At 35.0% G+C, this 27993-nt stretch overlaps 1 protein-coding gene across 1 annotated transcript in view; it reads left to right on the top strand.

Moving 5' to 3' along the window:
* The window catches only part of Akt3 (AKT serine/threonine kinase 3), a 294858-nt gene that overhangs the window by 155788 nt on the left and 111077 nt on the right, over positions 1-27993 (top strand). The window contains 3 exon segments of the mRNA XM_047521463.1: positions 3792-3903; positions 12750-12894; positions 19907-20038. Coding sequence (XP_047377419.1) covers positions 3792-3903; positions 12750-12894; positions 19907-20038 — 389 coding nt within the window.

Below are 27993 nucleotides of genomic sequence, written 5' to 3'. Positions count from 1 at the left end.
TAGTGTTGCGAAGTTTTTTAACTTATAGCACTTAAACTTCACTTAGGTATGATGTTGAAAATATACTTCCTTTGAAGTTTTACTTTAATTCCTGAGAGTGCTTTTAAAGATAAGAACTTAGAGATATAAAGTTCTTTGACTAGGAAAGCACAGCTGATGGTGTATGATAAGACAAATGGTACAAAATAGAAGACGCAGAGATAGACTCAAATAAATAGTTATCTCATACTAGACAAAGGCATCATAAACATACATTGGAGCAAAGATAGCCTCTTCAACAAATGGTGGTGGGAAAAATGGAAATCCATATTTAGCAAAAAGAAATTAAACCTGTGTCTCTCACCCTGCACAAAACTTAGAGTGGAGTAAGGACCTAGGCATTAGATCAGAGACCCTACACCTAATAGAAAAAAAAAGTAGGCCCAACTCTGCATCCTGTCATCTTAGGAACCACCTTCCTCAACATGACTTCTAAAGCACAAGGAGTAAAATCAAGAGTCAGTAAATGGGAGGGTATCAAACTAAAAGCTTCTTCACACTTGTACGTCACTTGGGAGACTGAGGCAGGAGAATCACAAGTTTGAGGCCAGCCTCATCAACTTAGACCCTGTCTTGAAATTTAATACAATAATAATGAAGGACTAGGAATGTAACTCAGTGGTAAAGGACCCCCAGATTTAATCCCAGTTCAAAACCAAAATTTAATAGTTCTTTACAAAGTGGGGGGATGAGAAGTAATACTGGGTTTCAAAGAGTAAGTCTATGGGCAGAATAAGTCATAGGAATTTTGGTGGCTCTTTATTGGTATAAACAGGGATAGTGTCCAGTATTTAAACAATTTGATATTTCAAACACCACAAACTAGCATACTGTATTTGGTATTTTTTGAACTTTCATAGTTCAAAAAATGTGTAACATTGTTTATTGTACAAGTTTTAATTATGATAGAATGAATTTTTATGGTCTATTAATTTCATTACCTTTTTGTTACCTTATACAGGTCAAAATTTTCCTTTCCCTCCAAACCCATCTTAAATTCCTTGGTTGATAATCATTCTCTTGCCTTGCTTCCTCCACTTTGTTCCATGTTTTTGTTTTGACAAACTTTACTGTTTAAAATACAGCCTGGCTTAAATTCTGTTCTCAGTGCTCCCCACCTGCACCCATACAGCTGAGTATATCTGGGAAACAATGTACAGCTATGATCTCTGGTATTACTTTAAATTCTTGATCATTAAATCCAAACTGTCCCTTAATGTCCCTCATATTTTTGCTCTTCCATTTCCTAGAATGCTATTTCATATCTTCTTTTTTTCTCAAAGCCCCAATGCATCCTCTTTCAGTTCTGTTCTTAGTGGATGACTTTGTATCCTAATTCACTAAAAAAAATAGAAGCAATGAGAAAATAACTTTTATCAGTTCCCACTTGCGTCTGTACCCTCAACTACATTTGGATCCTTTTATCCTATCTTCTCTCCTGCTCCTACTAAACTGTCTATACTTCTGGCAAGAGCATCCTCTACTTGTTCAGTAAATTCCATTCCTCCCTGTCTATGTAAGACAATTGCCCCAGAAATTCTCTCCTTTCCTGTATCATCAAAATTAAGTTGTTGGATATTTTACTACGATAATTCATTCATTTGGAAAATATTTATCGAGTGTTCACTGTGTGTCAGGCATTAAGTGTATGTCAGTGGAGCTTACATTTTAGTTGAGGAGACAGACAATAAAAAAGAAATATACTAAGTTAGTCATCTCATGTTAGATGGTAATATGCTATGTAAAATAAAAAGCAGATAAAAGAAATTGGGGAGTCATGTATATGGGGTACAAATTGTAGTATTAAAAAGATGGCCAAGGTAGGCTTCAATAGAAAGATTAAAATTGATCCAAGACTTGAGGGAGGGAAGGGAGTCATCTGTGTGAGGGAAAAGAATGCCAGGCAGAGGGAACAACTTAACAGAAAGCCCTCAGCAGAGAGTACAGCACATTGTTGAAAAAATGCACAATTGAAGCCAGGGTAACTGGCAGAGGGGTGTGAAAGAGTAAGAGGGAAGCAGGTTAAAAATTTAGTGGAGCAAGTAGGAGGGCCAGACCATATAGATGTTCATTTTAAGATTTCTGGTTGTCCTGTTGAGGATGAATTGAAATGAGAAGCAAGGAAGAGCTAGTCTGAGGTTTTGATAGAGAATGATGACTTCGTCTGAGGTAGTGCAAGTAATGACAAGTGATCAGAAACTGGATATGTTTTCCAAGTAGAGCCAGAAGGATAGCTGGAAGGAATGAATGTGATATGAGAGAAGAGAGGACTCCAAGGGGTTCTAAGATTTTTGGCTTTAGTTACCGAAAAGATGGAGATGTCATCATCTGAAATAGAGAAAGTCATCATGGAGGTTGGCAGAGAGAGCAGGGTTGGAGTGATCAGGAGTTCATATTTGGACATGTCAGATATCTCTTAAAACACAATTGCTATTTTTAAGTAACACATGTAGATTTTCAATATCTGAGTAGGAAGATTCTAGTTTTATGTCAGTGAGAGAGGTTTAGGCATTGGGCAGTGAGAATTTGAAGTAGAATTTCACCAGCAGGAAAACCAGGTAAAGGCAAGTATTACCACCATCAAAAAGGAAGGTCACTCCATGTTTCAGTCTAGTTGATGGAAAAATTAGGAGAGCCAGGAAAAATGGATTTAAGGGGAAAGATAATGAGTTAGGTTTCAGATGTGGTACTAGTAATTCAACAAGGTAGAAATGTTCTCAATATAGGTAGACATGTTTGTCTTTTTGGGGGTGGGGCAGGATTGAACCCAGGGGCTCAGTCAAGATAAGAACATGATCTGCCACTAAGCTATGCCCCTAGCTTCTGATGTGTGTCTTAAAGTGGAGTTCCAATATGGAGTAAAGTTTGGATTTTGATATTGGTGTACTAAAAAGTGATGGCTAAAACCATGAAAGGTTATTAGAAAAGAGAATAAAACTTAAGCAGAGAACCTTGGGCGAATGATTTTTCTTCCAGTTTAAAGTGTCAGTAGAGAATTAGTTTATTGTGAGTAATGACTTGGACCTTAAAAACAAAGAATGTCTTGGTAGTTAATGATGGAGTTTACAGCAATGGAGATAAGCACTGATGAATTTGTCAACTAGGGATAGATTAATTTCTTTCAAAAGCATAGTCAGCCCTACCTCATTATCTCGAAAATCTTCTTAGCTTCTTGAACTGACTGGCTCTACCCACTGGATACCTAACAGTTGTAGGTAGTGTAGCTTATCAGAAGGCTTATAATCAATGTAGGGATACAATGAAATCTAATTAAATTGATAAAAAATGCCATAAGACTAAGCTTAGTGAAAAATGAGGGGTATAGTAATAAATAATGAGAACATAAATGAGGAAATGGTCAGTCAAAAACCTCATGGAAGGAGTAAAATTTGATCTGGACCTTAAAGAATGGGTATTACTTTGACTATTGGTAATTACATATGAATGGGATAAAAAATTGGAATATACTATAGACAGTAATAACAGCTAGAGCAAAGGTATAAATATAGGAGAAAACAAGTCGTGTTTTGGGAAAATTGAATAATACAGTTTAGCTGACTGAATTGACCAGAATGGCAGTGGATTAAAAAGGAATACCAATGTCAGGTTGTCAATAATAACCTTGAGCAGAGATCCATGGAAAGCTGTGAGTTTATACTAGGTTTTGTTTAAAATAGAACTCTGTAGTTCTATTTACTTCATGATGTAAATATATATGTATATATTAAAGAAATATTTTATTTTCTTTCTAGAATGCCAGTTAATGAAAACAGAACGACCAAAGCCAAACACATTTATTATCAGATGTCTCCAGTGGACCACCGTTATAGAGAGAACATTTCATGTAGATACTCCAGAGGAAAGGTAAATAACTTGTTTTCTTCATTTTATGAAAAAGAAACAAACAGTCTTAAAAGTGTGTTTGTGGCTGACATCATCATTTGTAAATACATTTATTAAATATATTTGCAAAACGCTATAGTCTATTTAGGTTCTGGAATAATACATGAATAATTGGTTCACAATTCTAAACAGAACCTGTAGGCATGCTAGAAGATGTACGACTTCAGAGAATACAGAATATTTAAAGATTAAAATAACTTAATATGTATTTTATAATCAAGCTCTGTTTTTAAAAAAATTATAGAATTAATTGTATTCGTATTTGAAATTCTGACATACAAGTGATAGTAAAAGGTTTTAAGTAGCATGTGCTTAAAGATTAATTCCAAGTAACTGCCTGGAGAATTCATTGAGAAGGTTTTAATATCTGTTCTAAGCTCAGTGGTGCAGGTGTGGGATGGGTGTTATACTTGGATTAGTAGTATTGCTGTCGTCTTTGCCAAAGCAAGGAGCAGCAACACATTAGAAACTGGCTCATCAACTTCATCAGGACCATATTTCCATTGTCCTCATCTGTAGTCAAGTTTTACAACCACCTTCCTGCCTCCTAGTTTTGTCTTGATACTCTTTTTATTTGGTGGTCTGATAAACAAGTAAGGTCTGGCAAACACATGACAAAATTTCCTACACGTATATTAACATATTTGATCCTAGGTAGCAACTTTGTGAAGTCAAGTATTCTTAGCCTTCTTTTCCAAATGAATAAAATAAGTTTTGTTAAAACAGGTTTCTCTTAAGATTTTTACAAAAACAAAAACAACCTTAAAAAAAAATCCTTATAAAAGATAAAGGAGTTTTTTTTTGTTGCATTTTGTGCAGTAAGTGCTGAGGATTAAACCCAGGTCCTTGCATACGCTAGACAAACACTCTACCACTAAGCTACAAACTCAGTCCTCAAGTGTTACTTTAATAATGCCTTTTGATCAATAGAGTAAATTATGATGTATGATTTCTTTAGGAAATACTAAAAAGAAAGAAGAGTAGAGGAAATTACTCATACTTCCGTAGTTAGTATTTTAATACTGATATTTTATTTTCTACACTTCCAATATTATTCTTTGCTGATGTATTTAAGTTTTAATGTACACACAGTTGTCTTTCTTTTGTGGACTAGGTGAGTCCCCTAGCTATACACTTATATTATCTCTTGATACCTTTTATACCGATTACATCATGACTATAATCTTTTTTGCTTTCCTCACTAGACTGTAAGCTTCTTGACAGTAAGAATCATGAATTCTTCACTTTCTTTTGTTTTTTTTTTTTTTTTTTTTTTTTTTTATTTAATCTTTTTTTTTATTGTAAACAAATGGGATACATGTTGTTTCTCTGTACATGGAGTAAAGGCATACCATTTGTGTAATCATAAATTTACATAGGGTAATGTTGTTTGATTCATTCTGTTATTTTTCCCTTACCCCCACACCTCCCACCTCTCTTTCCCCTCTATACAGTCCCTCCTTCCTCCATTCTTGCCCCCCTCCTACTCCCCGTTATGTGTCATCATCCACATATCAGCGAGATCATTCATCCTTTGGTTTTTTGAGATTGGCTTATCTCACTTAGCATGACATTCTCCAGTTTCATCCATTTGCCTGCAAATGCCATAATTTTATCATTCTTTATGGTTGAGTAATATTCCATTGTATATATGTACCACAGTTTCTTTTTCCATTCATCAATTGAAGGGCATCTAGGTTGGTTCCACAATCTGGCTATTGTGAACTGAGCAGCTATGAACATTGATGTGAGTGTATCTCTGTAGTATGCTGATTTTAAGTCCTTTGGGTATAGGCCAAGGAGTGGGATAGCTGGGTCAAATGGTGTTTCCATTCCAAGCTTTCTGAGGAATCTCCACACTGCTTTCCAGAGTGGTTGCACTAATTTGCAACCCCACCAGCAATGTATGAGTGTACCTTTCTCCCCACATCCTCGCCAACACCTATTGTTGCTTGTATTCTTGATAATCGCCATTCTAATTGGGGTGAGATGGAATTTTAGGGTAGTTTTGATTTGCATTTCTCTTATTACTAGAGATGTTGAACATTTTTCATATATTTGTTGATTGCTTGTAGATCATCTTCTGTGAAGTGTCTGTTCATTTCCTTAGCCCATTTGTTGATTGGGTTATTTGTATTCTTGGTGTAGAATGTTTTGAGTTCTTTATAGATTCTGGAAATTAGTGTTCTATCTGAAGTATGAGTGGCAAAGACTTCCTCCCACTCTGTAGATTCTCTGTTCACATTGCTGATAGTTTCCTTTGCTGATAGAAAGCTTTTTAGTTTGAATCTATCCTAGTTATTGATTCTTGCTTTTATTTCTTGTGCTATGGGAGTCCTGTTGAGGAAGTCTGATCCTAAGCCAACATGTTGAAGATTTGGTCCTACTATTTCTTCTATAAGATGCAGGGTCTCTGGTCTGATTCTGAGGTCTTTGATCCATTTTGAGTTGAGTTTTATGCAGGGTGAGAGATAGGGGTTTAGTTTCATTCTGCTGCATATGGATTTCCAGTTTTCCCAGCACCATTTGTTGAAGAGGCTATCTTTTCTCCGTTGCATATTTTTGGCCCCTTTGTCTAGTATGAGAAAATTGTATTTATTTGGGTTTGTGTCTATGTCCTCTATTCTGTACCATTGATCTACCTGTCTATTTTGGTATCAATACCATGCCGTTTTTGTTACTATTACTTTGTAGTATAGTTGCAGTTCTGGTATTGCGATACCTCCTGCTAAGGATTGCTTTAACTATTCTGGGTTTCTTATTCTTCCCGATGAATATTATGATCGCTTGCTCTATTTCTGTAAGGTACGTCCTTGTGATTTTAATTGAAATTGCATTGAATCTGTATGCTTCTCTATATTCATTTAGATTCTGATATAACTTTTATGTCAGTAAAGATTATTTAGGGAGGCCTCAAAGTTAGAAAACTGGTTTCAGTATTCTCACCAGTCTAAATGTAAATGAAGTGTATGTCTCTAACCTTATTTGTGCACGATATTAGATTGTCCATGATATAAGATTGGACTTATTGTTCTAAATATTGAGCCTATTAGCTCTTAATAAGTAAGCCATTCTTTTATCTCAGATGGAAGATAGCACATAGACATAAATACTTGGGCTTTTAGATGTAATTTCTCCTTGATCTTTCTATCATTCTAGTACCAACATTGCATGACTTTAATTAGAGAAACTTTTTAAAACTTGTAATTTCTAATAAAATAACACTTCCCATATTATTTTTAAACCAAAATGTTCTTAGCTATTCTGCATTCATTTTTTAAAAATTTGTTCTTTTTAGATATACATGACAGTAGAGTATATTTTGACATACTATATATACATGGAATATAACTTATTCTAATTAGGATCTCATTCTTGTGTTTGTACATAGTATGGAGTTTCGCTGGTGGTGTATTCATATATTAGCATTGGAAAGTTATGTCCCATTGTCTTTCCTATTCCCATTCCCCCTCCCTTTTCCTTCATTCCCCTTTGTCAAATCCACTGAACTTCTGTTCATTCCCCCCACCTTATTGTGTATTAGCAACCACATATTAGAGAGGACATTCAGCCTTTGGTTTGGGGGGATTGGCTTATTTCATTTAGTATGATAGTCTCCAGGTTCATACTTTTACTGGCGAAAGTCATAAAGTCATTCTTTTTATGGCTGAGTAATAAATTTGTATATATACCACATTTTCTTTATTCATTCAATGGTTGAAGGATACTTAAGTTGATTCCATAGCTTAGCTGTTGTGAATTGAGCTACTGCATTCATTGTTTAAAGTTTATTTTTAACTAATGCATAAAAACATAAAAATTATATGTATTAATGGGATACCATGTAATATTTTGATATATATATATATATATATAAATTGTATGATATTTAAATCAGGTTTAACTTACCTATCTCCTCAAACATTTATCATTTTTTAAAGTTAAAAACTTTCAAAATGATGTGCTCTACCTTTTTGAAATGTCCAATTGATTATTGTTGTCTTTAGTTATACCACAGCTTCTTGCTTATATCTAATAGTAACCTAGTACTTATTGATCAGCCTTTCCCTATCCTTTTCTTCCTATCCAATACTGTCCCTGTTCTCTGGTGATAACCATTCTACTCTCAATTTCTATGAGATTAATTTCTTTAGACCTCATATGCATGAGATCATGTGATACTTTCTGTGCATGGCTTAATTCACTTAACATAATGATCCCCAGTTCCAAATAATTGGATTGTCCTAAATAATGGGATTCCTTTTCTTTTTAAGACTGAAGAATATTCCATTTTATATGTATATCACATTTTCTTTATCCATTCCTCAGTTGGTAGGGGCTTAAGTTGTTTCCACCTCTTTGTTATTGTGAATAATGCTGCACTGAACATAGGAGAGCGTATGTCTCTTTGAGTTCCTCATTTCAGTTCTTTTGGATAAATACCCTGGATTTGGACTGCTAGATCATATGGTAGTTCTATTTTTAATTTTTAAAGAAATCTCCATATTGTTTCTACAGTGTGACTGCTGCATTATACATTCCCAAGTGCATAGGATTCCAGTTTCTCCACATCCCTACTAACACCTGTTATTATTGTTTTTATAGTGACTATCTTAGCAAGTATGAGATGTTATCTCATGTCTTGGATTTCCCTGATGATAGTAATGACATGTATCTTGTCATATATCTGTGGGTCACTTAAGTTGGGTTGTTTGGGTAGGTTGTTTTTATTTTGCTATTGAATTGTGGAACACACACACACAAACATACACACCCTTTTCAGATATATGTTTTTCAGATATTTTGCTCACATTACTTTGCTTGTTTGCTTTGCTTCACAGAAGCTTTCTGATTGTTGTTAGCTTCACCTGTCTGTATTTGTTTTTGTTGCCCATGCCTTTAGTGTTAAAATCAAGAGATAATCACCAAGACCAAAGTCATGAAGAAGTCCTCTATATTTTCTTAGGAGTTCTGTAGTCTCAGGATAAGGCTTATTTAAGTGATTATTCCATTTTGAGTTGGTTGTTTTTGTATAGATAAGGCTCAAATTTCATTCGTTTGCATGTTGATATCCAGTTGTCCCAGCATTTTTTTTTCATTAGATTATAGTTATACATAGTAGTTGGGTTCATTTTGGCAAAACCACACATTCATAGAATTTGATTTACTTCATTTCAGTTCCCATGTCCCCTGCTCTTTCTCTCCTCTACTCCCTACCCCTGTTCTTCCTCTACCCTACTGAACTTCCTTTCCCACATTTATTTATTTTTTACACAAATTTAAAAAAATATTTTTAGATGTTGATAGAACTTGATTTGGTTTATTTATATGTGGTGCCTCACATATGCTAGTTACGTGCTCTACCACTGAGCTACAACCCCAACCCCTCATTTGTTTATTTTGGATTGGTGCTTTCTACATAAGGTATATCTATATATGCGCATAATATGATTTTGTTAAATTAATTCCACATTTCCTCCCCTTTCTCATCCCTCTTTTCCTCTCTCTTTCTCCTTCTGCTCCACTGAGCTTCCCTACATTTTTATGATATTTAATCCCCACCTTCTTTTCCTTATTTTGCTGTAGCTTTCATATAAAAAAGAACTAACATTTGATCCTGATTTTCTGAGTCTGGCTTATTTAATTTAGCATGATGTCCTCCATTTCCATCCATTTACTGGCAAATGCCATAATTTCATTCTTCTTGATGATGGAGTAAAATTCCATTGTGTATATATACCACATTTTCTTAATCTGTTATCTTTTGACAGCATCTGAGCTGAGTCCCTAATTTGGCTATTGTGAATTGCCCTAGCACCATTTGTTAAAGAGACTATCTATTCTGCTTTATTCAGTTATGGCATTGTTGTGGAAGATTGTTTGACTATATATGATTTTCATTTCTGGACTACCTTTTGTCCCATTGTTCTTTTTCTGTCTTTATGCCAGCACCATACTATGTTTCAATTATTATACTTTTCAAATGTGTTTTAACGTCAGGAAGTCTGAAGTCTTCAGCTTTGTTCTTTACAAGATTCTTTTGGCTATTTGGGATTCATTATGGTTCCATATGAGTCTTAGGATTGCTTTTTACTGTTTCTGCCAAAATGGCACTTTGATTTTGACAGAGATTGAATTGAATCTATTGACACTTTAGGTAGTATTAACATTTAACAATAATAATTCTTCTAATTCATGAACATGGGATGTCTTTCCATTTATTCTTGCTTTTAACTTCTTTCAGCAATATTTTATAGTTTTCGGTGTATAAATTGTTTGCCTTCTTTGGTAAGCTTATTCCTAAGTGTTTTGCTCTTTTCAATGCTCTTGTGAATGGGATTTGTTTTACTTCATTCACATAGTTTTCACGATACTCTAAACTAGGTAGCTTATGAATAATAGAAACAATTGTCATGGTTCTGGAGACTGGGAAGGCCAACGTTAAGGTGCTGCCAGAGTCATTGTCTGATGAGGGCCTTCTTCATGGTTCTTTGAAGATATCTTTCTCTCTGTTATTGCATAGTAGAAGGGGCAAAGGAGCCCTCTGTGATCTCTTTAATAGGGGCACCAATCCCATTCATGAGTACCTTACCATCCTGACCTGACCAAAGACCCTACCTCCCCTAGTACCATTACCTTTAATATTATGTAGGCGTAAACAATTATTCTTTTGCAGATCTAGCATCTGTGATAATAACAGTTTTGTTTCTTCCTTTCTGATAGTTTTATCTGTTATAGCTCTGTTTAAAATAAGATTGAACAATTTCCATGTTAGCAAATGCACTGTTTTTTTCTTTGCCTTCAATGAATGCACTTCAAATTATTTACTGTTAAATGTTTTTTTAAAACATGTATTTTATTGTGTCATGTATGACCACCAACATTATGGACTGAGGTTATTTCTCCTTCTTACAGTAGTCACTATCAGTGTTGCAATCATGACTGCTACACTTACACCTCATACAGAGCCACATCTCCCTGTGCACATATATGCTCACCCCATGTTCCAGCTGTATTGAACTACTTCTGGTTTCCCAAGTATTGATTCTATACCATGCTTTTACATTTCTGTAATTTATCCTTGCCCCTTTGCCCCTACTATCAGCAATACCTAATCTCCTTTGCTTGTCTGTTTCTCTGTACCAGCTTATCTTGTACATCTCCATTCAAGAATTGCCTTTCTCCTGGGTTTTCATCACATATTTACATTGTCTTTATTAGAGCACTACTATATTAATGTGTATTTTATTTCATTTTGTATATAAATACTATACATATTCATAATGCCAAGATTTCCTGTATTAAACTTCATAAGCCATTACTTATCTGAGCATTAATAGCATACATGTATTAGATGTTTTATTGAACATTCATTAGTAAATAAATGAGCAGCTTGTGAAATTTGGTAATTTTTGTAAGTAGTACTTTAAAAAGAATGTGCATGCTTCATAGGGGTCTCATTCTGTATTTTAAATTGATTGCTTTTTCCAGCATTACCTCGAAGATTGGATACTCTATTTCAGTTAATGAGCTACTTTGGCCCAGTATGCTTTGCAGACTCCCTGCCCCCAATATGGTGTAAAGTTTTGGTTTGGTTACTGTGAATTATGATTGATTAGTAATTAGGGTCAGTAGTTTAATTACAAAAGCTGGACAAAAAAAATTTGGTAGAGTGCTTGTCTAGCATGCACAAGGGCATAGGTTTATTCTCCCGCACCCCCCCCCCACACACACGCACGCGCGGACACCAAACCACCCCCCCACACAAAAAACTGTCTCAAAAAATTAGAAATTAAATATTTTTAAAAACATCCATAATAGTATAAAAGTGTACCTAGGAATAAATTCAGTTAAAAATGAACAATAACTTCAATGAATGCACCTCAAATTATTTACTGTTAAATGTTTTTTTAAAACATTTAACAGAGAATTAGAAGCATTACATTGGAAAATTAAAGACCTAAGTATATGGAGAACTATACCATGTTAATGGATTCAAAACCTTAATTAATTAATTAATGTAATACTTCTATGAAAATTTAGCTGTGAATTTAATGCAGTTCCATTCAAAATTCTAAAATTCTAATGGACTTTAAGAAATCAGTTGATTTTAAAACACTGATCCTGTAAAGCTTGATAAAGGTGAGCCTGAGACTTTTTTTTTTTTTTTTTTCCTCAGTACTGGGAATGAAACTCAGGGCCTCCTGCATACTAGGCAAGCACTCTGCCACTGAGCTATATCCCAGCCCCTGAGACTAGTTTTTAAGAACAAACTGCCTTTTCTTTCTTCCTCCCTCCCTCCCTCCCCTTCTCTCTTTCCTCCCGCCCTCCCTTCCTTCCTTCCTTCCTTTCTTCCCTATTTCAAGAAACTCACATGATCTAGAAACAGTTTAAAAGTTTTGGTTTTGAAAACCTTGTGCTAAAATGTTGAACTACTTAAAGATCTTGAGTCTGTTTGTGATGGACTTGCAGTGGCTAAACAAAACATTAACAAAAAACAGCAGCAAATTTTTGAGGGTCAGTTTACTTAATAGGTAGAATGTATAAAAACAATTAAAATTTAACAGTAGTTTTAAATATTTTAAGTGGATTTTAAATTCCTTTTTTTCAATATCTCCAAGTAATTGCTACTTCTGACATTAGGCAAACAATTAAAATACTTATAGAAGTATTTTCACCTTGGGGTGATGGTAAAAAGCAGCAGAGGGCTATCCAGGAATATACTATATTTGTGTTGATATCATATTTTGTGAAATATTTAAAGCATCATCATCATCTTTAATGAGAACTTTTACTCATTGTTATAGGGAAGAATGGACAGAGGCTATTCAGGCTGTTGCAGACAGACTACAGAGGCAAGAAGAAGAGAGAATGAATTGTAGTCCAACTTCACAAATTGATAATATAGGAGAAGAAGAAATGGATGCTTCTACAACCCACCATAAAAGAAAGGTAGAAAATAGTATAAGGTTATTCTCCTGTTAGCACAATATTTATTTCTTTGAAAGAAATAGTGCTGGAAATTGTCTTCTTTTTCATGATACTAATTCTCTGAAAGAACCTGATTAGATGTTTTTTGTTTGTTTTGTTTGGATTGAACCCAGGGGTACTTAACCACTTAGCCATATCGCCAGTGCTTTTTTCATTTTGGGGGACAGGGTCTCTCTGAGTTGCTTAGGGTCTTGCTAAGTTGCTGAGGCTAGCCTTGAACTTGCGATCTTCCTGCCTCAGCCTCCTGAGCACTGGGAGTACAGCCATGTGCCACTACGCCTGGCCTTCAACAGTCCCATTCCTGAGGGTAGAGCCCTTGTTACTTAATCTCTTCCCCAAAGTTCTCACTTCCTAAGACCATCACTTTGGAAGTTAGGTTTTAATACATGAATTTGGGGTCGAGGATTCCTACATTCAGACGATAGCACATAGGGTAGATGATGATGTATATTTCATATTGCAGCTCACATGAAACACACTATTTAGCTGGGCATTGGTGGTGCATGCCTGTAATGCCAGTGACTCCGGAGGCCAGGGCAGGACAATTGTAAGTTCAAGCCTCAGAAACTTTGTGAGACCCTCAGCAACTTGGAGAGACCTTATCTCAAAATAGAAACCTAAAAGGCCTAGGGATTAATCTTAATGGTAAAGTGCTCCTGGTTCCAATCCCCAGTACCACAAAAATGAACGAATGAATGAATGAATGAATGAATGAATGAATGAAAGAAAGAAAGGGAGGGAGGGAGGGAGGGAACAATTGTGACAACACAATTGGTCATGGTTCATTCAGGTCTGAAGACAACCTAAATCCCATAAATTATATTTCCCCTTGTAACTGAAAGTAATTTGTGTGTTGTTACTTTGGCATCACATAAATGTTCAGTTCCCACCTGCTCATTTTCCTGATGGTTTTAAACTAATTAACAATCCTTGCCTGAATCAGTAATTTGTTAAGGTTTATAAAATAATGATTTTCAAATTCTACATTATTCTGTTAAGTTTCTAATCAGTGGAATCAAATTGATCATCCTAAAATAACAGTTCTTACTAGAAAGGTACAAAAAAGAAAGAAAGAATGCTGAAAACTGCCATTTGCAGGGAGATGTCAGTGATGTTTTGTATGTATGTATATGGATGTTTTTTATTAACACAAATATGAAACATTTGTTATTTAAAACCAATAAGTGACCAGCACTTTGGCACTGAATGAGGGCTCATGAGGGAGATGTGAATGATCTACCCTTATGTGATTTTATGAATTGCATTTTCCTGTGTTTTTAATGTTTTAGAACCTTGGAAATGAAAAGTTTTCTCTCAAGGTTTAGTCCTTTTCCATTTGGCATTTGAAGTTGTCCTGAAAGCCAAAACATACATGGCTCTGGGTATATTTCCTGCATGGTACCCTCAACTTCTCTAAAGTCAACTGGGGAGAACAATCTTGAAAATAATAATAGCTTTTTTTTTTTTTTCTAAATGGCAGCTCCTGAGCTAATGAGGAAAACAGTGTCTTCCTTTCCTTAGTGCTTCAGAATAATAGCAGTTTATATTTTTATGGGAATTGTAAATAATGTTTTACTACTATAGACAGTTGAAATGCAACTTCCTTATTTAAAAATGGTAGGTTAAAGCCAGATATGGTGGCACATTCCTGTAATCTCAGCAGTTCAGTAGGCTGAGGCAGGAGGGTCACAAGTTCAAAGCCAGCCTCAGCAACTTAGCAAGGCCCTAAGCAACTTAGTAGGACTGTCTCAAATAAGAAAAGGGCTCGGATAAGTCAGTGATTAAGTGCCCCTGGGGTCAATCCCTGGGACTAATACAAAAACAATGGTAGGTTAAGGTGAATCTAAAGATCTAGGTATTGAAAAGAGTCTAACATGTCATTTCTCTAAATACATTTTAGAATATGTTTGATATAATAGGTTATTTTTTATTTTTAGTTGTACATGGACACAATACTTTTTTTTAAATTAAAAAAAATTTTTTTAAATAATAAATTTTTTTTAAATAAAATTTATGGTTTTTTTAAATTTAATTTAATTTTTATTTTTATTCATTTTACACAAATGGGGTACAACAATTGTTTCTCTGGTTGTACACAAAGCAAACTCACTCACCATTTGCATAATCATACGTGTATGTAGAAGATCTACAAGCAGTCAACAGATATATGAAAATATATTCAACATCTCTAGTAATAAGGGAAATGCATATCAAAACTACCCTAAGATTTCAGCTCACCCCAATTAGAATGTCTGTTATCAACAATACAAGCAATAATAGGTGTTGGTGAGGATGTGGGGAAAAAGGTACACTCATACATTGCTGGTGGGGTTGCACATTGGTGCAGCCACTCTGGAAAGTAGTATGGAGATTCCTCAGAAAGCTTGGAATGGAACCACCATTTGACCCAACTATCCCACTCCTTGGCCTATACTCAAAGGACTTAAAATCAGCATGCTACAGTGACACAGCTACATCAATGTTCATAGCAGCTCAATTCACAATAGCTAGATTGTGGAACCAACCTAGATGCCCTTCAGTAGATGAATGGATAAAGAAATTGTGGTATATATACACAATGGAATATTATTCAGCCATAAAGAAGGATAAAAATACGGCATTTGCCGGTAAATGAATGGAGTTGGAGAATATCATACTAAGTGAGATAAGGCAATCCCAAAAAACCAAAGGCTGAATGATTTCTCTGATAGTGGATGATAATACATAATTGGGGGGTGGGAGGGAGGCAAGAATGGAAGAAAGGTGGATTATATAGAGGAAAATGAGGGGTGGGGAGGGTGATGGGGAGAAGGAAAAATAACAGAATGAGGAAAACACAAATATTAAAGATATTTTCCGTGAGATTTGGTTTATATGTGGGTATGTTTTTTTGTTTTGTTTGTTATTGTTTTGACAGTTTTGTGGCTTGAACTGAACCCTTATGTATGCTAGGTAAGGGCCACCTCCACCCCAGAATTTGGTATTAGAACAGTGATTAAGAATTCTTTGGGGTTAGAGTTTATGAATTAGAATCCTCACTCTTGAGCTAGGAGAGATGGCCTACACTTATAATCCCAGGCACTCAATAGGCTGAGTTGGGAGGATGTCTGAGTTGAAGACCAGCCTGGGCAATATTAGTAAGACCCTGACTCCAGAAATTTTAAAAAAGGGATATAACTTAGTGATAGTTTGCCTAGCATGCACAAGCCTCTAGGCTCAATCCCTAGTACCACAGTAAAACAAACAACAACAACAACAGTCCTTCTCCTTCCATGTTCTAAATGTGTGAACTTGGTGAAGTTATACTGCACAACTTAGAGTTTATCCTTATGTGAAACTTCGATTTAATTAAAACAATACCCTGCACTTGATCTTAACCAAATGTCTGTGAACCTTTTCTGTCTTTTATTTCTATTTTTGATTGAACTGAATATCTCTTTAAGTTAGTTTGGCTCACTTTTTCTTCAGTCAAAAAGAAAAACACAATCTAGGTTTATCAACTTATTCAGAGATTTTTTAAAAAAAATTTCATGTGTGTAAGTGCATCTACACAGTTAGCTTGACATTTGACTATGCTGTTAAATTTAAAGTCAAGTCTCAGTTAATCTCATCTTTTAAATTATAGACTACCCCATTCAAAAACAAGATATACCAGCTATACCCAGTTTAATTCTCTGAAATACTTGAAAATCTGGTTAACATGTTAATAAGATATTGTTCAGAATATCTTATTATTATTATATTATATATTATATATTATTATAAGATATTAAAATATCTTATTGAAAATGGAGAATTTGTAACACCCTAACTTCAAGTTCTATGTCTAGTGGATGGAATGACTTTTCACATGAATATGAAAATTTACAAGAAAAATTTCAAAGAGAAAAAAATTTGAAAGAGATAAAAGTGCAAAAATATGAGGATTTTATTGTGATGATGATGATGATGATGATGATATGGTACCAGGGATTGAACCCTCGGGTGCTTAACCACGGAGCCACATCCCCAGTCCTTTTTATTTTTTATTTTGAGACAGAGTCTCACTGAGTTGCTTAGGGCCTTGCTAAGTTGCTGAGTCTGACTTTGAATTTGCAATCCTCCTGCCTCGTCTTTCCAAGCTGCTGGGATTTATAGGCATGCACTCACCATGCCCAGCTTATTATATATTTTTTTTGTTAAATCTGGCTTTAAATGACAAGAAAGGCATAATATATTTCCCCTTTTCACAATTATCAGTGTAGACAGTCATATAATTCATCCCCTTTTCTTATTTTCATATATTAGCATTTATTATGTGCTTATTTTTTGGTAGGCACTAAGGGGGGAAAAATATCTAGTTAAGTGTTGTAGAAGTTGAAAGAGCACCAGAGGAAGTGGGGTAGTGGGCAGAAGGGCAAACTTCATGAAAGTCCTCCGCTTTTACTTACTTTTTTGCTAAAAAGAAACCTTGAGATGTACATTATGGTTAATGAGAATACTATTTTTCAGAGGTTTATTGTCATGGAACAAATTACCCCAACTTTAATGTTTTAAAAAATAGCAATGTGTTATTTCTCATGATTTTGTTGTTTGGCCTGTCTTGTATAGAGCTCTCAAGTGGCTACCTTCAGGTGGCACATGGACTGGGCTAGAAAATCCAAGAAAAAGTTTCTTACACACCAGGGGGCTTGATAGTGACTTAACTGAGACATTGCTGGTTCTCCACATGATTTCTGTCTGTCGTATCTTATCTTCCAGGAACTTTTCACATGGCTTCTCTCTTTCAGTAGAATAACATGGGCTTCCTTATAGCAGTAGAGCTAGCTTTCTGAATTTTTCCAAGTGGAGGAAGCATAAGTTGCTAGACTTAGAGGCTGGGTTTGGAACTGGCAAAGTATACCTTTGATCATAGTCTGTGTTCAATTTGGCAGGATACAAGGCTTGCCCAGGGAGAGAGCTGATCTCATGTTTTCATGGAAGAAGGAAACTCTTTGGGGATTACTTAGCACAAACTGTTTGGTGGTTATTCCCTGATTTTAAAAAATTTATTAATGAAGTTAAATCTACCTCAGATTACCTATTATTGTTCAAGTGCACTAACTTTGTTACTATTTTCTAGATATTTAGAGTCACATGTTTGCTTCGTAGTTGAATAAGTGTATTTTGTTGTTTTCCCCTGCTGTCTCTTTGCTGTTCATCTTTTCCTTTGTACTAGAGATATTGAATAGTTAAGACATTGTAACCTAACATTTGGGGGAAATTATCAAAATTGTAGACAGCAAATTAGTTTGAAAATGAATGTAGGTGTTCAGTTTTTAATGTTTTTGAGCGTTAACATGTATGTACATGAAGGTTATTGGTCTATAGTTTTCCTAAAATATCTTTGTCTAGTTTTGGTATCAGTCTGATGTCTCAGAATGAACTGAGAAGTATTTCTTCATTTCAGTTTTCAGGAAGAATTTGTATAGAATTGGTACCATTTTTTTTTTTTCTTTAAATGTTTCTAAAAGTCACCAGTGAAACCATCTAGACCTGGAGTTTCTTTATTGAAAAGTTTTCTGAGCACAAATTCAGTTCCTTCATAAATATAGAGCTATTCAAATTACCTGTTTTTTCTCCAATTGGAGTTTGGTAATTGAGACTTTCAGGGAATTTGTTCATTTTCTCTCACTGTTACGTTCTCGTGTTCCCTTTGATACCTGTAGAATCTGTAGTGATATTACTTCTCTCATCCCTGATATTGGTAATTTGTGTATTCTCTTTGTTTTGCTGACCAGTCTCGCTGGAGGTTATCAATTTTTATTGATCTTCTCAAAGAATGTTTGGTTTCATTGAATTTTCTCAATTATTGTTATTTTTAAAATTTAATTCATTATTGCCCTCTGATCTTTATAATTTCCTTTCTTCTTATTATTTTGGGTTTAATTTACTTTATTCTTTGTTTCCTAAGATGGAAGCTGAAGACATTGATTTGAAACATTTCTCACATTTCCTTCTGATGGATAGTAAATAGGAAAAAAAAAAGTTATAAAAGGCACTAAAATATTCAATGACTTTTGATTTTAGGATAGAACCTAAGTGCTTAACTTGTTATTCATAACCCTCTAAACTGAGTTTAAATTTAAGAAAGTAAATTTAGCATACCCAGTAACCTTCTCTTCCATCCAAAAGCCCATTAAAATAATAGTAATTTCTAATGGAGACAAGTCCACAAAAATGACAAGCTGAGTGAAGAAGACAAACAGTTTTTAAAAACTTGGAAGTTTATGGAAGAATGTCAAATATACAAGTACACATAGAGGAGACTATACAGTGTAAGTAGTAGGTCTGCCTGGTAAAATCTTGAAAGTCACCTGACTTAGAAATAGGAATGAGAAATGAAATTGGAAACAAGAAGATTTATCAGCGCTTCTTCTAGCTCTCTACCTTCATGTTCTTAATTGTACCAGTTACTTTTACAGAAGTCACAACTATTGTCTTAGATTTCTTTTCACTGAGCTCCAGGGTTGTTCTCACCATTTCTTCTAAATATTTCTTAGATTCCATCCTTATTTTGATGAAGTACATTCTCAAATAATTTATTCAAAAGTGCTGCTTCCTTAGGCATATTGGAAGTATTTGTGTAGGACATTTTCAGATTATCCCATTGTCTGAGGGTAGCAACACTACTAAGTCCTTGAAGCCTCGAGTCCTTGAAAATTAATGAAATCATCTTTCTCCCTATGCCCTTTCACTTAACTGATAATTTGATTGGCTAAGAAAGCCTAGGTTCAAAATCATTTTCTCTAGTGTCAGAGAACTACTTATATTTTTTTCAATATCCATGATTTCAGATAAGACAGCCAATGCCAGTCTATCTGATCCTTTTTCATTTAGGGGTGCTTCGAAATTGGCTAAATTTGTTTTCGAGTGGATATTGCAGGTATATACATTCATACTAACAAATTATTTCAAGTATTTAATACTAGATTTTTAAATTTGTGTTTTTCAGACAATGAATGATTTTGACTATTTGAAACTACTAGGAAAAGGCACTTTTGGGAAAGTTATTTTGGTTCGTGAGAAGGCAAGTGGGAAATACTATGCTATGAAGATTCTGAAGAAAGAAGTCATTATTGCAAAGGTAATTGATTAGAAGAGTTGATGACTGAATATTTTTTGCAATGAACACACAAGCCTATGCTCATTCTTAGACGTGCTAAGGTGTAGAAATTCCATTGAACAACCAAAATATTGATTGTTGGTTACTGCTACAGTAATATCGGTTAACCACATATTTTCAGAAATTAATAATGTTAATCTAAATTCTACTGAAGGTATTTTATTTCTGTAAGGAAATGGAGGTGTTAATGATATGTTTGGGAGAGTGTTTTTACTATATATTTGTGATCTGTATTACTAATGTTAATAGTGGTGGTGTTGAATATTCCCCCAATATTCTGAATTTCTTACTAAATGAAAGATTTATTAAGCTAGTATTAATGGTTTTGTACTCATAACTTAGAGATTATATAAATTGGATGGAAAAGCATTCTAATAGATTTGAAAACACTAGAATGGTGAAACTTAAATGAACAAACCTTTGGTATTTCTTTAGAATGGCTTAATTTGGCCCTCCCAGGTTTATTCATTTTAGACCCTTACAAATAATTAACATGTTAGTGATTCATTTCTCACTCAGAGTTATACAATGAACCACAGTTCCCTCAAAAGACAAATTTGAATCATTTTATAAACTGGTCCATGATTTATGTCAATTCAACAAATGACATATGTAATATTATGTGCTATACTGTATTATACTTTATAGACTACTTTCAAGTATTTGCAACTATAGACCTCATCTAGAATGTATTGTTCCCTATCCTTCATGAAACAATAACTCCCCATTGTTGAATATTTGCTTCAAACTCTTCATAAGTCAATGTCTCCTATTTTGAAGACCATTTACTTTGGAGATGCACAGACCTAGGTTTACATCCCATTTAATAACCTTTAACAACCAATTTGGAGGAGAATACTTCTCCCTAAGTAGCAGTTAGAAATGTTTGGGGTTTTTTGGGGGTGGGTAGGGTCATATTTGCTTATCTCAGTTGGGAAGAAGAATATTTCTGACAGTCACCAAGTAAATGGCTAAATATCCTTCAGCCCATTAGAGTCTTAGTTTCTTTATTTGTAAAATTGGTAGGATAAACCTACTGCTTGGGACTATTATGAGGATTGGCACATATAAGTATTTAGTGCAGTACTTGAAACTGATATTTTCTGTGAGGTAGTATAATGTAGTAGTAGGCTCTTCCACTTACTAAGTGATTCCCAAATACTCAACTTTTTATGCCTTCATTTCCTTATCTGCAAAATGACAAAAATAATAGTACCCACATCTTAGGATTGTTGTCAGGCATAAATTAATCAATAAACATAATAATATTTTCTGTCATAAATACATTTTATCAATTAAATTATATTGTATTAAAATAGTATTAAGATAAAGATATTATTATAAATATCTGCTGTTATTATCACTGCCTGCTATATATCAAACAATAATCAGTATCACTTCTGTTTTGTTTTTCTTTTATGTACTGGCCATTTGTGGATTCCATTATTTAATTTCTATTTATTAGACTTGAAAATATCCTACTAGACACTATATGTTATCACTAACCTCTTGTAGTTTTCTGAGTATTTGTACAAATTTGGGTATATTTGACAAATTATAGTTAGGATATCTTGATCAACATAGTTTCTTCTTGTTTTCCCCAACAAATCTGTTTATCAATTTTTTGAAAGAAAATATGTGTTCAAAAATCAGAGACTACTGATTTTTAAGTGCATTAGTTTCTTAAATTGTGTAGTAAAACAAAAAGCGTTACAAGGTTACAATAATAACTTTTATAATTGCCTATGTATTTAAGTTTGCTAAAGATCTTTATTTTTTTATACAGCTTCAAGTTACTGTCTAATGTCAACCAGAAGGGCCTCTCTATCATTTCTTGCAAGCAGATCTAGTGGTAAATGAACTCCTTCACCTTCTTTTTCTCTGAGAGTATCTTAATTTCTGTCCCTTTCCTGAAGAACAGTTTTGTGAGACATGGGATTCTTAGTTGACCATTATTTTTTCTTTAGCACTCTTGAGTATATCAACCGACTGCCTTCTGGGCTCCCAAGTTTCCGATGAGAAATCTGCTTATTGACAAACCCTTGTATATGTGATAAATTATTTCTCTCTTGAGGCTTTCAAGGTTATCTTCCAATGATTTGATTAAAATGTGCCTCACTGGAGGTCAAGTTTATTTTGTTTGGTATTCATTGACTTGGATTTATTTTTGAACTTTTTTTTTTAAGTTTATTCCAGCTATAATGCAGGTTATTCTGACTTTAAGGTAGCATCACATGGCATACTTCTGAGTTCATTCCCGAGGTATTCTGTTGTACTTATCTCTGTCTACTTTATAGATCTATACAATCTCTGGCACTAAAGGGTCATCTGGGTTTGGATCACATAGCAGTGAACAAATGAATAAAAGAACTTTAGAAATAGTTCAAGCAGGAGACCATTGTGATTTTAGAAATATTGAGACAAATGCTACCATTACTGTTAATATTTGGATGATAAATTATTGTTGGGGTGGGGAAAGATTGTCTTTTTCTCACACGGGCTGTGCTAGACACAGGCACAGAGGGGCCAGGGCCTCCCTCAAGCTGTGGCCTCGGCCTCCTCCCCTTGGGACTGCTGGTGCCTCCCCGGCCCTGTGGGGCTCAAGTGCACGACAGCCACAAGGTGCCTGCTCTCCTTCTTGGATATTTATATGCATGTCTTTCATCACATTTGGAAAGGTTTCAGCCATTATTTGCCCTAACTTCTTCTGTGACCTTCCATCAAGTGGACCAACCAACACACTTGGTTGGTCCACTTGATGATATTTCATAGACACCATCACTTGGGTTGTGTTTTCTTAACTGTCTTGTTGCAGGCTTACTGATAGTTTCTGTTGCCTGATTAAATCTTTTGAATCCCTTTTGGTGAATTTTTTGTTTCAGTTATTTCAGTTATTCTACCTTTAGCTTATTGGGAACTCATTTTGTTTGTTTCTGTGCCATTTTGACATATGCTTATCCTTAACTTTAGTATATCTTGGCACCACAAGATTCTCCATGCTCCTCTTGTATTTCCCACTTACCAGCCTTGGAATCAGCAATTTCTCCAAGGATCCCTGGTTTGAATCCATTATGTTTACAGTATAAGAAAATGGTATAAAATTATGGACATGGAAAATAGTTGTTATAGTAGTAACATAAATTGAGTAGAGGGTATCACAGTCTGGAAAGGAAAAAAGAAAGGAAGGCGTATGAGGTGAGAGCCATTCTACTTGGTAGAGTCCCACAGAGAGTCTCAATTTTTTTGAAACTTTTGGACAAGTTCTGAGAGTAGGAGTATAAAGCATTACATGGGCTTTGACTTACTTTGATTATAACATCTGGGTAAATATAATCCCATTCATGTTCAAGGACAATTGGATATAGTGTTTTTTTATCAAGATAAAAATAGAACTTCCTTTATTTTTGTTGTTCAGTAGTTTATTTTGGAAATGGTAGGTTCCTAGTTGTCAGTTGATACCCTCTTTTGTTGGATGTTCCTGGACATTAGAGTGACATTCTAGTTTCCCACCTCGTACTTTTAAAATGAAATATGTGAGCATGCTTCCTAATCTGTGTAGGAGAATTGATGGTCAATTTTCTTATTTAGCGAGGAAACCCATGTTTTGTAAGTTTACCTCATTTATCCTTCAAGAATATGAACAATTTACTGAGGATAATCAAACAGAAAAAATTTGAAGAGCCAGAGGATATGGCTCTTCAAATAGAATACGCCAGAGGAACAGAAGAACAGTGATCCTAGCAGAAACAAATAAAATAGAACAGAAGATAAGTTAACAATCACTAATTATTATTTTTAAAGACATAGAAGAAATATACTGCAAATAGGAAAACAAAAATAGGCTGAAAAGGCTTAATTGTATATTTAATGTATGGTTTCTAAAATTAAAAAAAAAATTAATAGAAGGGTTTGAAACAAATTTTGGAGACTAGGAATAAAGAACCAGAAATAAAGAAATGGAAAATACTGAAAGAATAATTACAACATGAAGACTCAACCAAGGGAACTCAGTAGCTATAAGAATTTAAAGGATTTTTTTTTTAAATTAGAAAAACTAAAATAAAATTTGCAAGAACTGTGTAAGTTTCCAGACCAAAAGGGTTCTACTGAGTACTGAGCAAATAAAAGGACCTTCTACACAGTTTTACATGTTCAGAAATTTTCTGAATGCTTTCAGAATTTGAGAAATGTAATACCTCCCAACAAAGAAATAATAACCAATTTGTCTCTCCCTCCCTCCCTCCATCCCTCTTTCCCTCCTTCCCTTCTTTCCTTCCTTCCTTCTTTCTTTAGCAAAATTTAGAAGGAAATTTAAAAGTCAGAGATGAAATCCATAAAATGTTAGTGCTTAGAACACAGTGCAATAAGAAATCCCAAGCTGGCATATATAAATAGCTAGTCCATTCTTACTAGATTATTTAACTTAGATTGACCCTAATGATATTAAGAAAGAAGGGGAGGCAGCACTTAGAACTGCAAGAAAAACATTGCCTGGATGTGAAGCAAAGCGAAATATGGAATGATCACAACCAGCAAATGGAATATAAAGAAAATGACTATTTGGCTCAAATACTTGGAGCATTGTCCTTTGAAAAACCCTGGTTTACTGAAGTAGAGTAACCATTCCTTCATTACAGGTCTATTGTGAATGATATTTACTTATATTTTTGCAAACACCAAAATTGGTGCTCAGTTTGTAGAATCAATCAGCAGATAAAGCACACAAAGCTTATAGAACATATTGCAAATATTTGAAACCCTGTTAGTGTAAAAGAAATGGTATAGTTGATGGACTGCTGCTGAAAAACAAAAGAAAGAAGAACTTTGAGGCCAGAGGCACAGGCAGAGGTTGACTAAGTCACCATAAACGTAGGCCTATGGAGCCACCGTGGGTCTAGAGGATAGGAATGCAAGTTATAGAGGGTTAGTCTCAAACCTTGAAATCTAGCAGAATTTTCCATACTCAGTTTTCAAATTTGCCTTGAATCAGTGACCTTTTTATTCCCTTTAATTTCTCCCTTTCAGAATGGGAATGCCTAACCCATGCCTGTCCCACCATTGTATTTTGGAAGCTGATAACTTGTTTTCTAGTTTAAGGGGTACACAGATACAGAGGAATTTCATCCTAGGACCTGGACCATATCCAGAGTCTCATTTATTTCTTATTTAGATGATGGGATTTGGGACTTTTGAGCAGATGATAGTTAAAGGATTTTTGGACTTAAGAGTTGATATTTGGGCTGGGGAGATAGCTCAGTTGGTAGAGTGCTTGCCTTGTAAGCCCAAAGCCCTGGGTTCGATCCCCAGCACCACAAAAAAAAAAAAAAAAAAGAGTTGATATTTTAAGGGTCACAATTTTAGGGGACATTGAGATGGGATAAGTACACTTTTCATGTAGGACACAAGTAAATTTTGGTACCTAGGGAATGAATTCTAGTGGATCAAAACATTATGTCCATATCCTAATCCCTAGAGCTATATGTTGCCTTATTTGGGGAGAGGAGGAAGATGTTTGCAGATATAAGTAATTTAAGGATCTTCAGCTGCCGGGGTCTAGCCCTAACAGGGGTCAGGGGTCCTAGGTGGATGGGAGGCATCGGTGCGGTAGAGAAACAGCACACAGGACACCAAGTGTTCTGAGGCTGAATCTGTCTTTATTTTTTCTGCTAGCCTTTTTATAGATATTTTTCATTAGTAATGATTATATCATTTTTGGTTAGTTTAAAAAAAGAAAAACCTTCAAAAGTATAATCTATGCTTCTTCTCAAAGTACACATTCTCTCTGTATGACGGTCCAGACCAAAACAATCTTATTTCCCAGCTAGAGTAAAACAACCTTGTCTCCCAGCTAAACTGAGGGCACCATGATCTCCCAGCCTTTAACCTTCAGAACAAACATGTTACTAGATTTTCTGAGAAACCACCCCCATCATGAACTCCAGTGTTTAACAGTGAAAAGTTTTTACTATTATTAAAGGGCAAAGAAATCAACTTATAATTAATATTTAGTCTTTTCTAATTTCATAAAATAGCAGAGTACAATCTTATTCTGATTCTTAAAGAATTAGACTAAATCATAGGAAAAGTACAAATTATACTTATGACTAACTTAAATGTTTTTATTATGTAAGCTATCTCTAGAATCAACTATTGAAACTAAGAAAGCAGCAAAGGCTAAACACTGCATCCAGGCTCAGAGGAATGCCTCTTTATCCATCTATTATAATATTAAAGCAATCACAGGCTCCTTTAAACTCAAGCACAGCCACAATTGTTTATTTTCATATATTTTATCTATGTACTACTGCCAAATTTTTATTGTGCACTATTTTGTGTCCCAATACAGTAAACCTTCCCAATGTTTTTCCAATAAATTTCTAAATGATATATTGATTATTAATATTAAAAAGCAACTACACATGGAGACATGCCACACCTATGGCCCCCAAAAGGGAGGACAATCACCAGAACCATGTCAAGTGTTGAGTCCTTTATTCCAACAGACCGTGTCAAGTGTCGGATCCTCTACTTCAACAGACTGTGTCAAGTGTCAGAGTGGCAGGAAATAGACACGGCATTCAGCTAATGAACTCTGATTGTGCCCTAAATCCAGTGACAAGTGTTATTGAAGTGAGGCCAAGGAAGATTTGCCCCACATCAAGAAGGCGAAATAAAGATGGAGGCAGAGGGATAGGGAGTGTAGCTCAGTGGTAGAGTGCTTGCCTAATATGTGTGAGGTCCTGGATTCCGTCACAAACACCACATGCGCACACAGACATACACACACACACACATACACATACACATACACATATATTCATACACACATACAGGCAGAGATTGGACTGATGTGGCTCCAAACCAAGAAATGCTAAGGACTGCAGGCCAAAGCTAGCAGAAAGTCATGGAACAGTATACCCCTGAGCCTCTGATGGAACACAGCTCTGCTTTTCTTTATTTTGGGCTCCTGGCCTCTAGAACTATGAGGAATAAATTTTGTTTGCTTTCAATCATCAAGTTTGTAGTAATTTTTTTTTTTTTTTTTTTTTTTTTTTTTTTTGCTGTTCCTGGGGATGGAACCCAGGGCCTTATGCTTGCGAGGCAAACACTCTACCAGCTGAGCTATTCCCCAGCCCTGTAGTAATTTTTTGTATCAATCACAGGTAGCTAATGGATTCAGGTACCCAGAGTACAAACTTATCTCTGGAAGGAATACACTGAATGAGATAAACTTGCAGCAGAATACTGGATAATTCTCCCCACCCTCAAAATAGAAAACACTAAGAAGGAAGGCAGTATCTATAAGAGTTCAAAGTAAAATGGAAATGATTTAACAGGAATGTGCTATTGGAAGAATGCAAGGAGGTTCTCACCATATTCAGGAGCAGGTAGTCTCTCTTCTAGTTCCTTCTAGCTTTGGAGATCTTAGAAACTGCCAGATAGTTCCCCTTCAGTCCATTCCCATTACAGGGAATGGGTTACAGATTGATTTACATAGTTACAAAGCTATCTTGGCCACTAGGCAAAACAGCTTACATTCTCTGTCAACCTCAGCTTTTCTAGATAGAGTGAAGGCACAGTTCATTAGTCCTTTAAGACTAATAATGGCATAATGATTTAAAAGTATAATTATAATTTCTTGCTTAGGAGTTATCCTTGCTTCTGGCACCCATAATAGTCATGGCCCTGATCCCAGGACCACTGCATGAGTTGTGAAAAAAGGAGTTGAGGTGTGTGGGGAAGAATTTAATAGTCCAAACAACATTCTCTCTCACTCCCTTTTCTATATGTTCTCAGAAAAATAGAGGAATTATTCAAACTGGACTCCCAGGAGTCCACATTCATGAAGCCATGTGTGCCAGTCCTTCATGTCTTTATCTCTTCCCATTTTAGATAACAAGTGTTTCACTTTCCCA

Source organism: Sciurus carolinensis, chromosome 12 (assembly GCF_902686445.1).
Source record: "Sciurus carolinensis chromosome 12, mSciCar1.2, whole genome shotgun sequence".
NCBI classification, from domain to species: Eukaryota; Metazoa; Chordata; class Mammalia; order Rodentia; family Sciuridae; genus Sciurus; species Sciurus carolinensis.
This window is presented reverse-complemented; position numbering and strand designations above follow the sequence as displayed.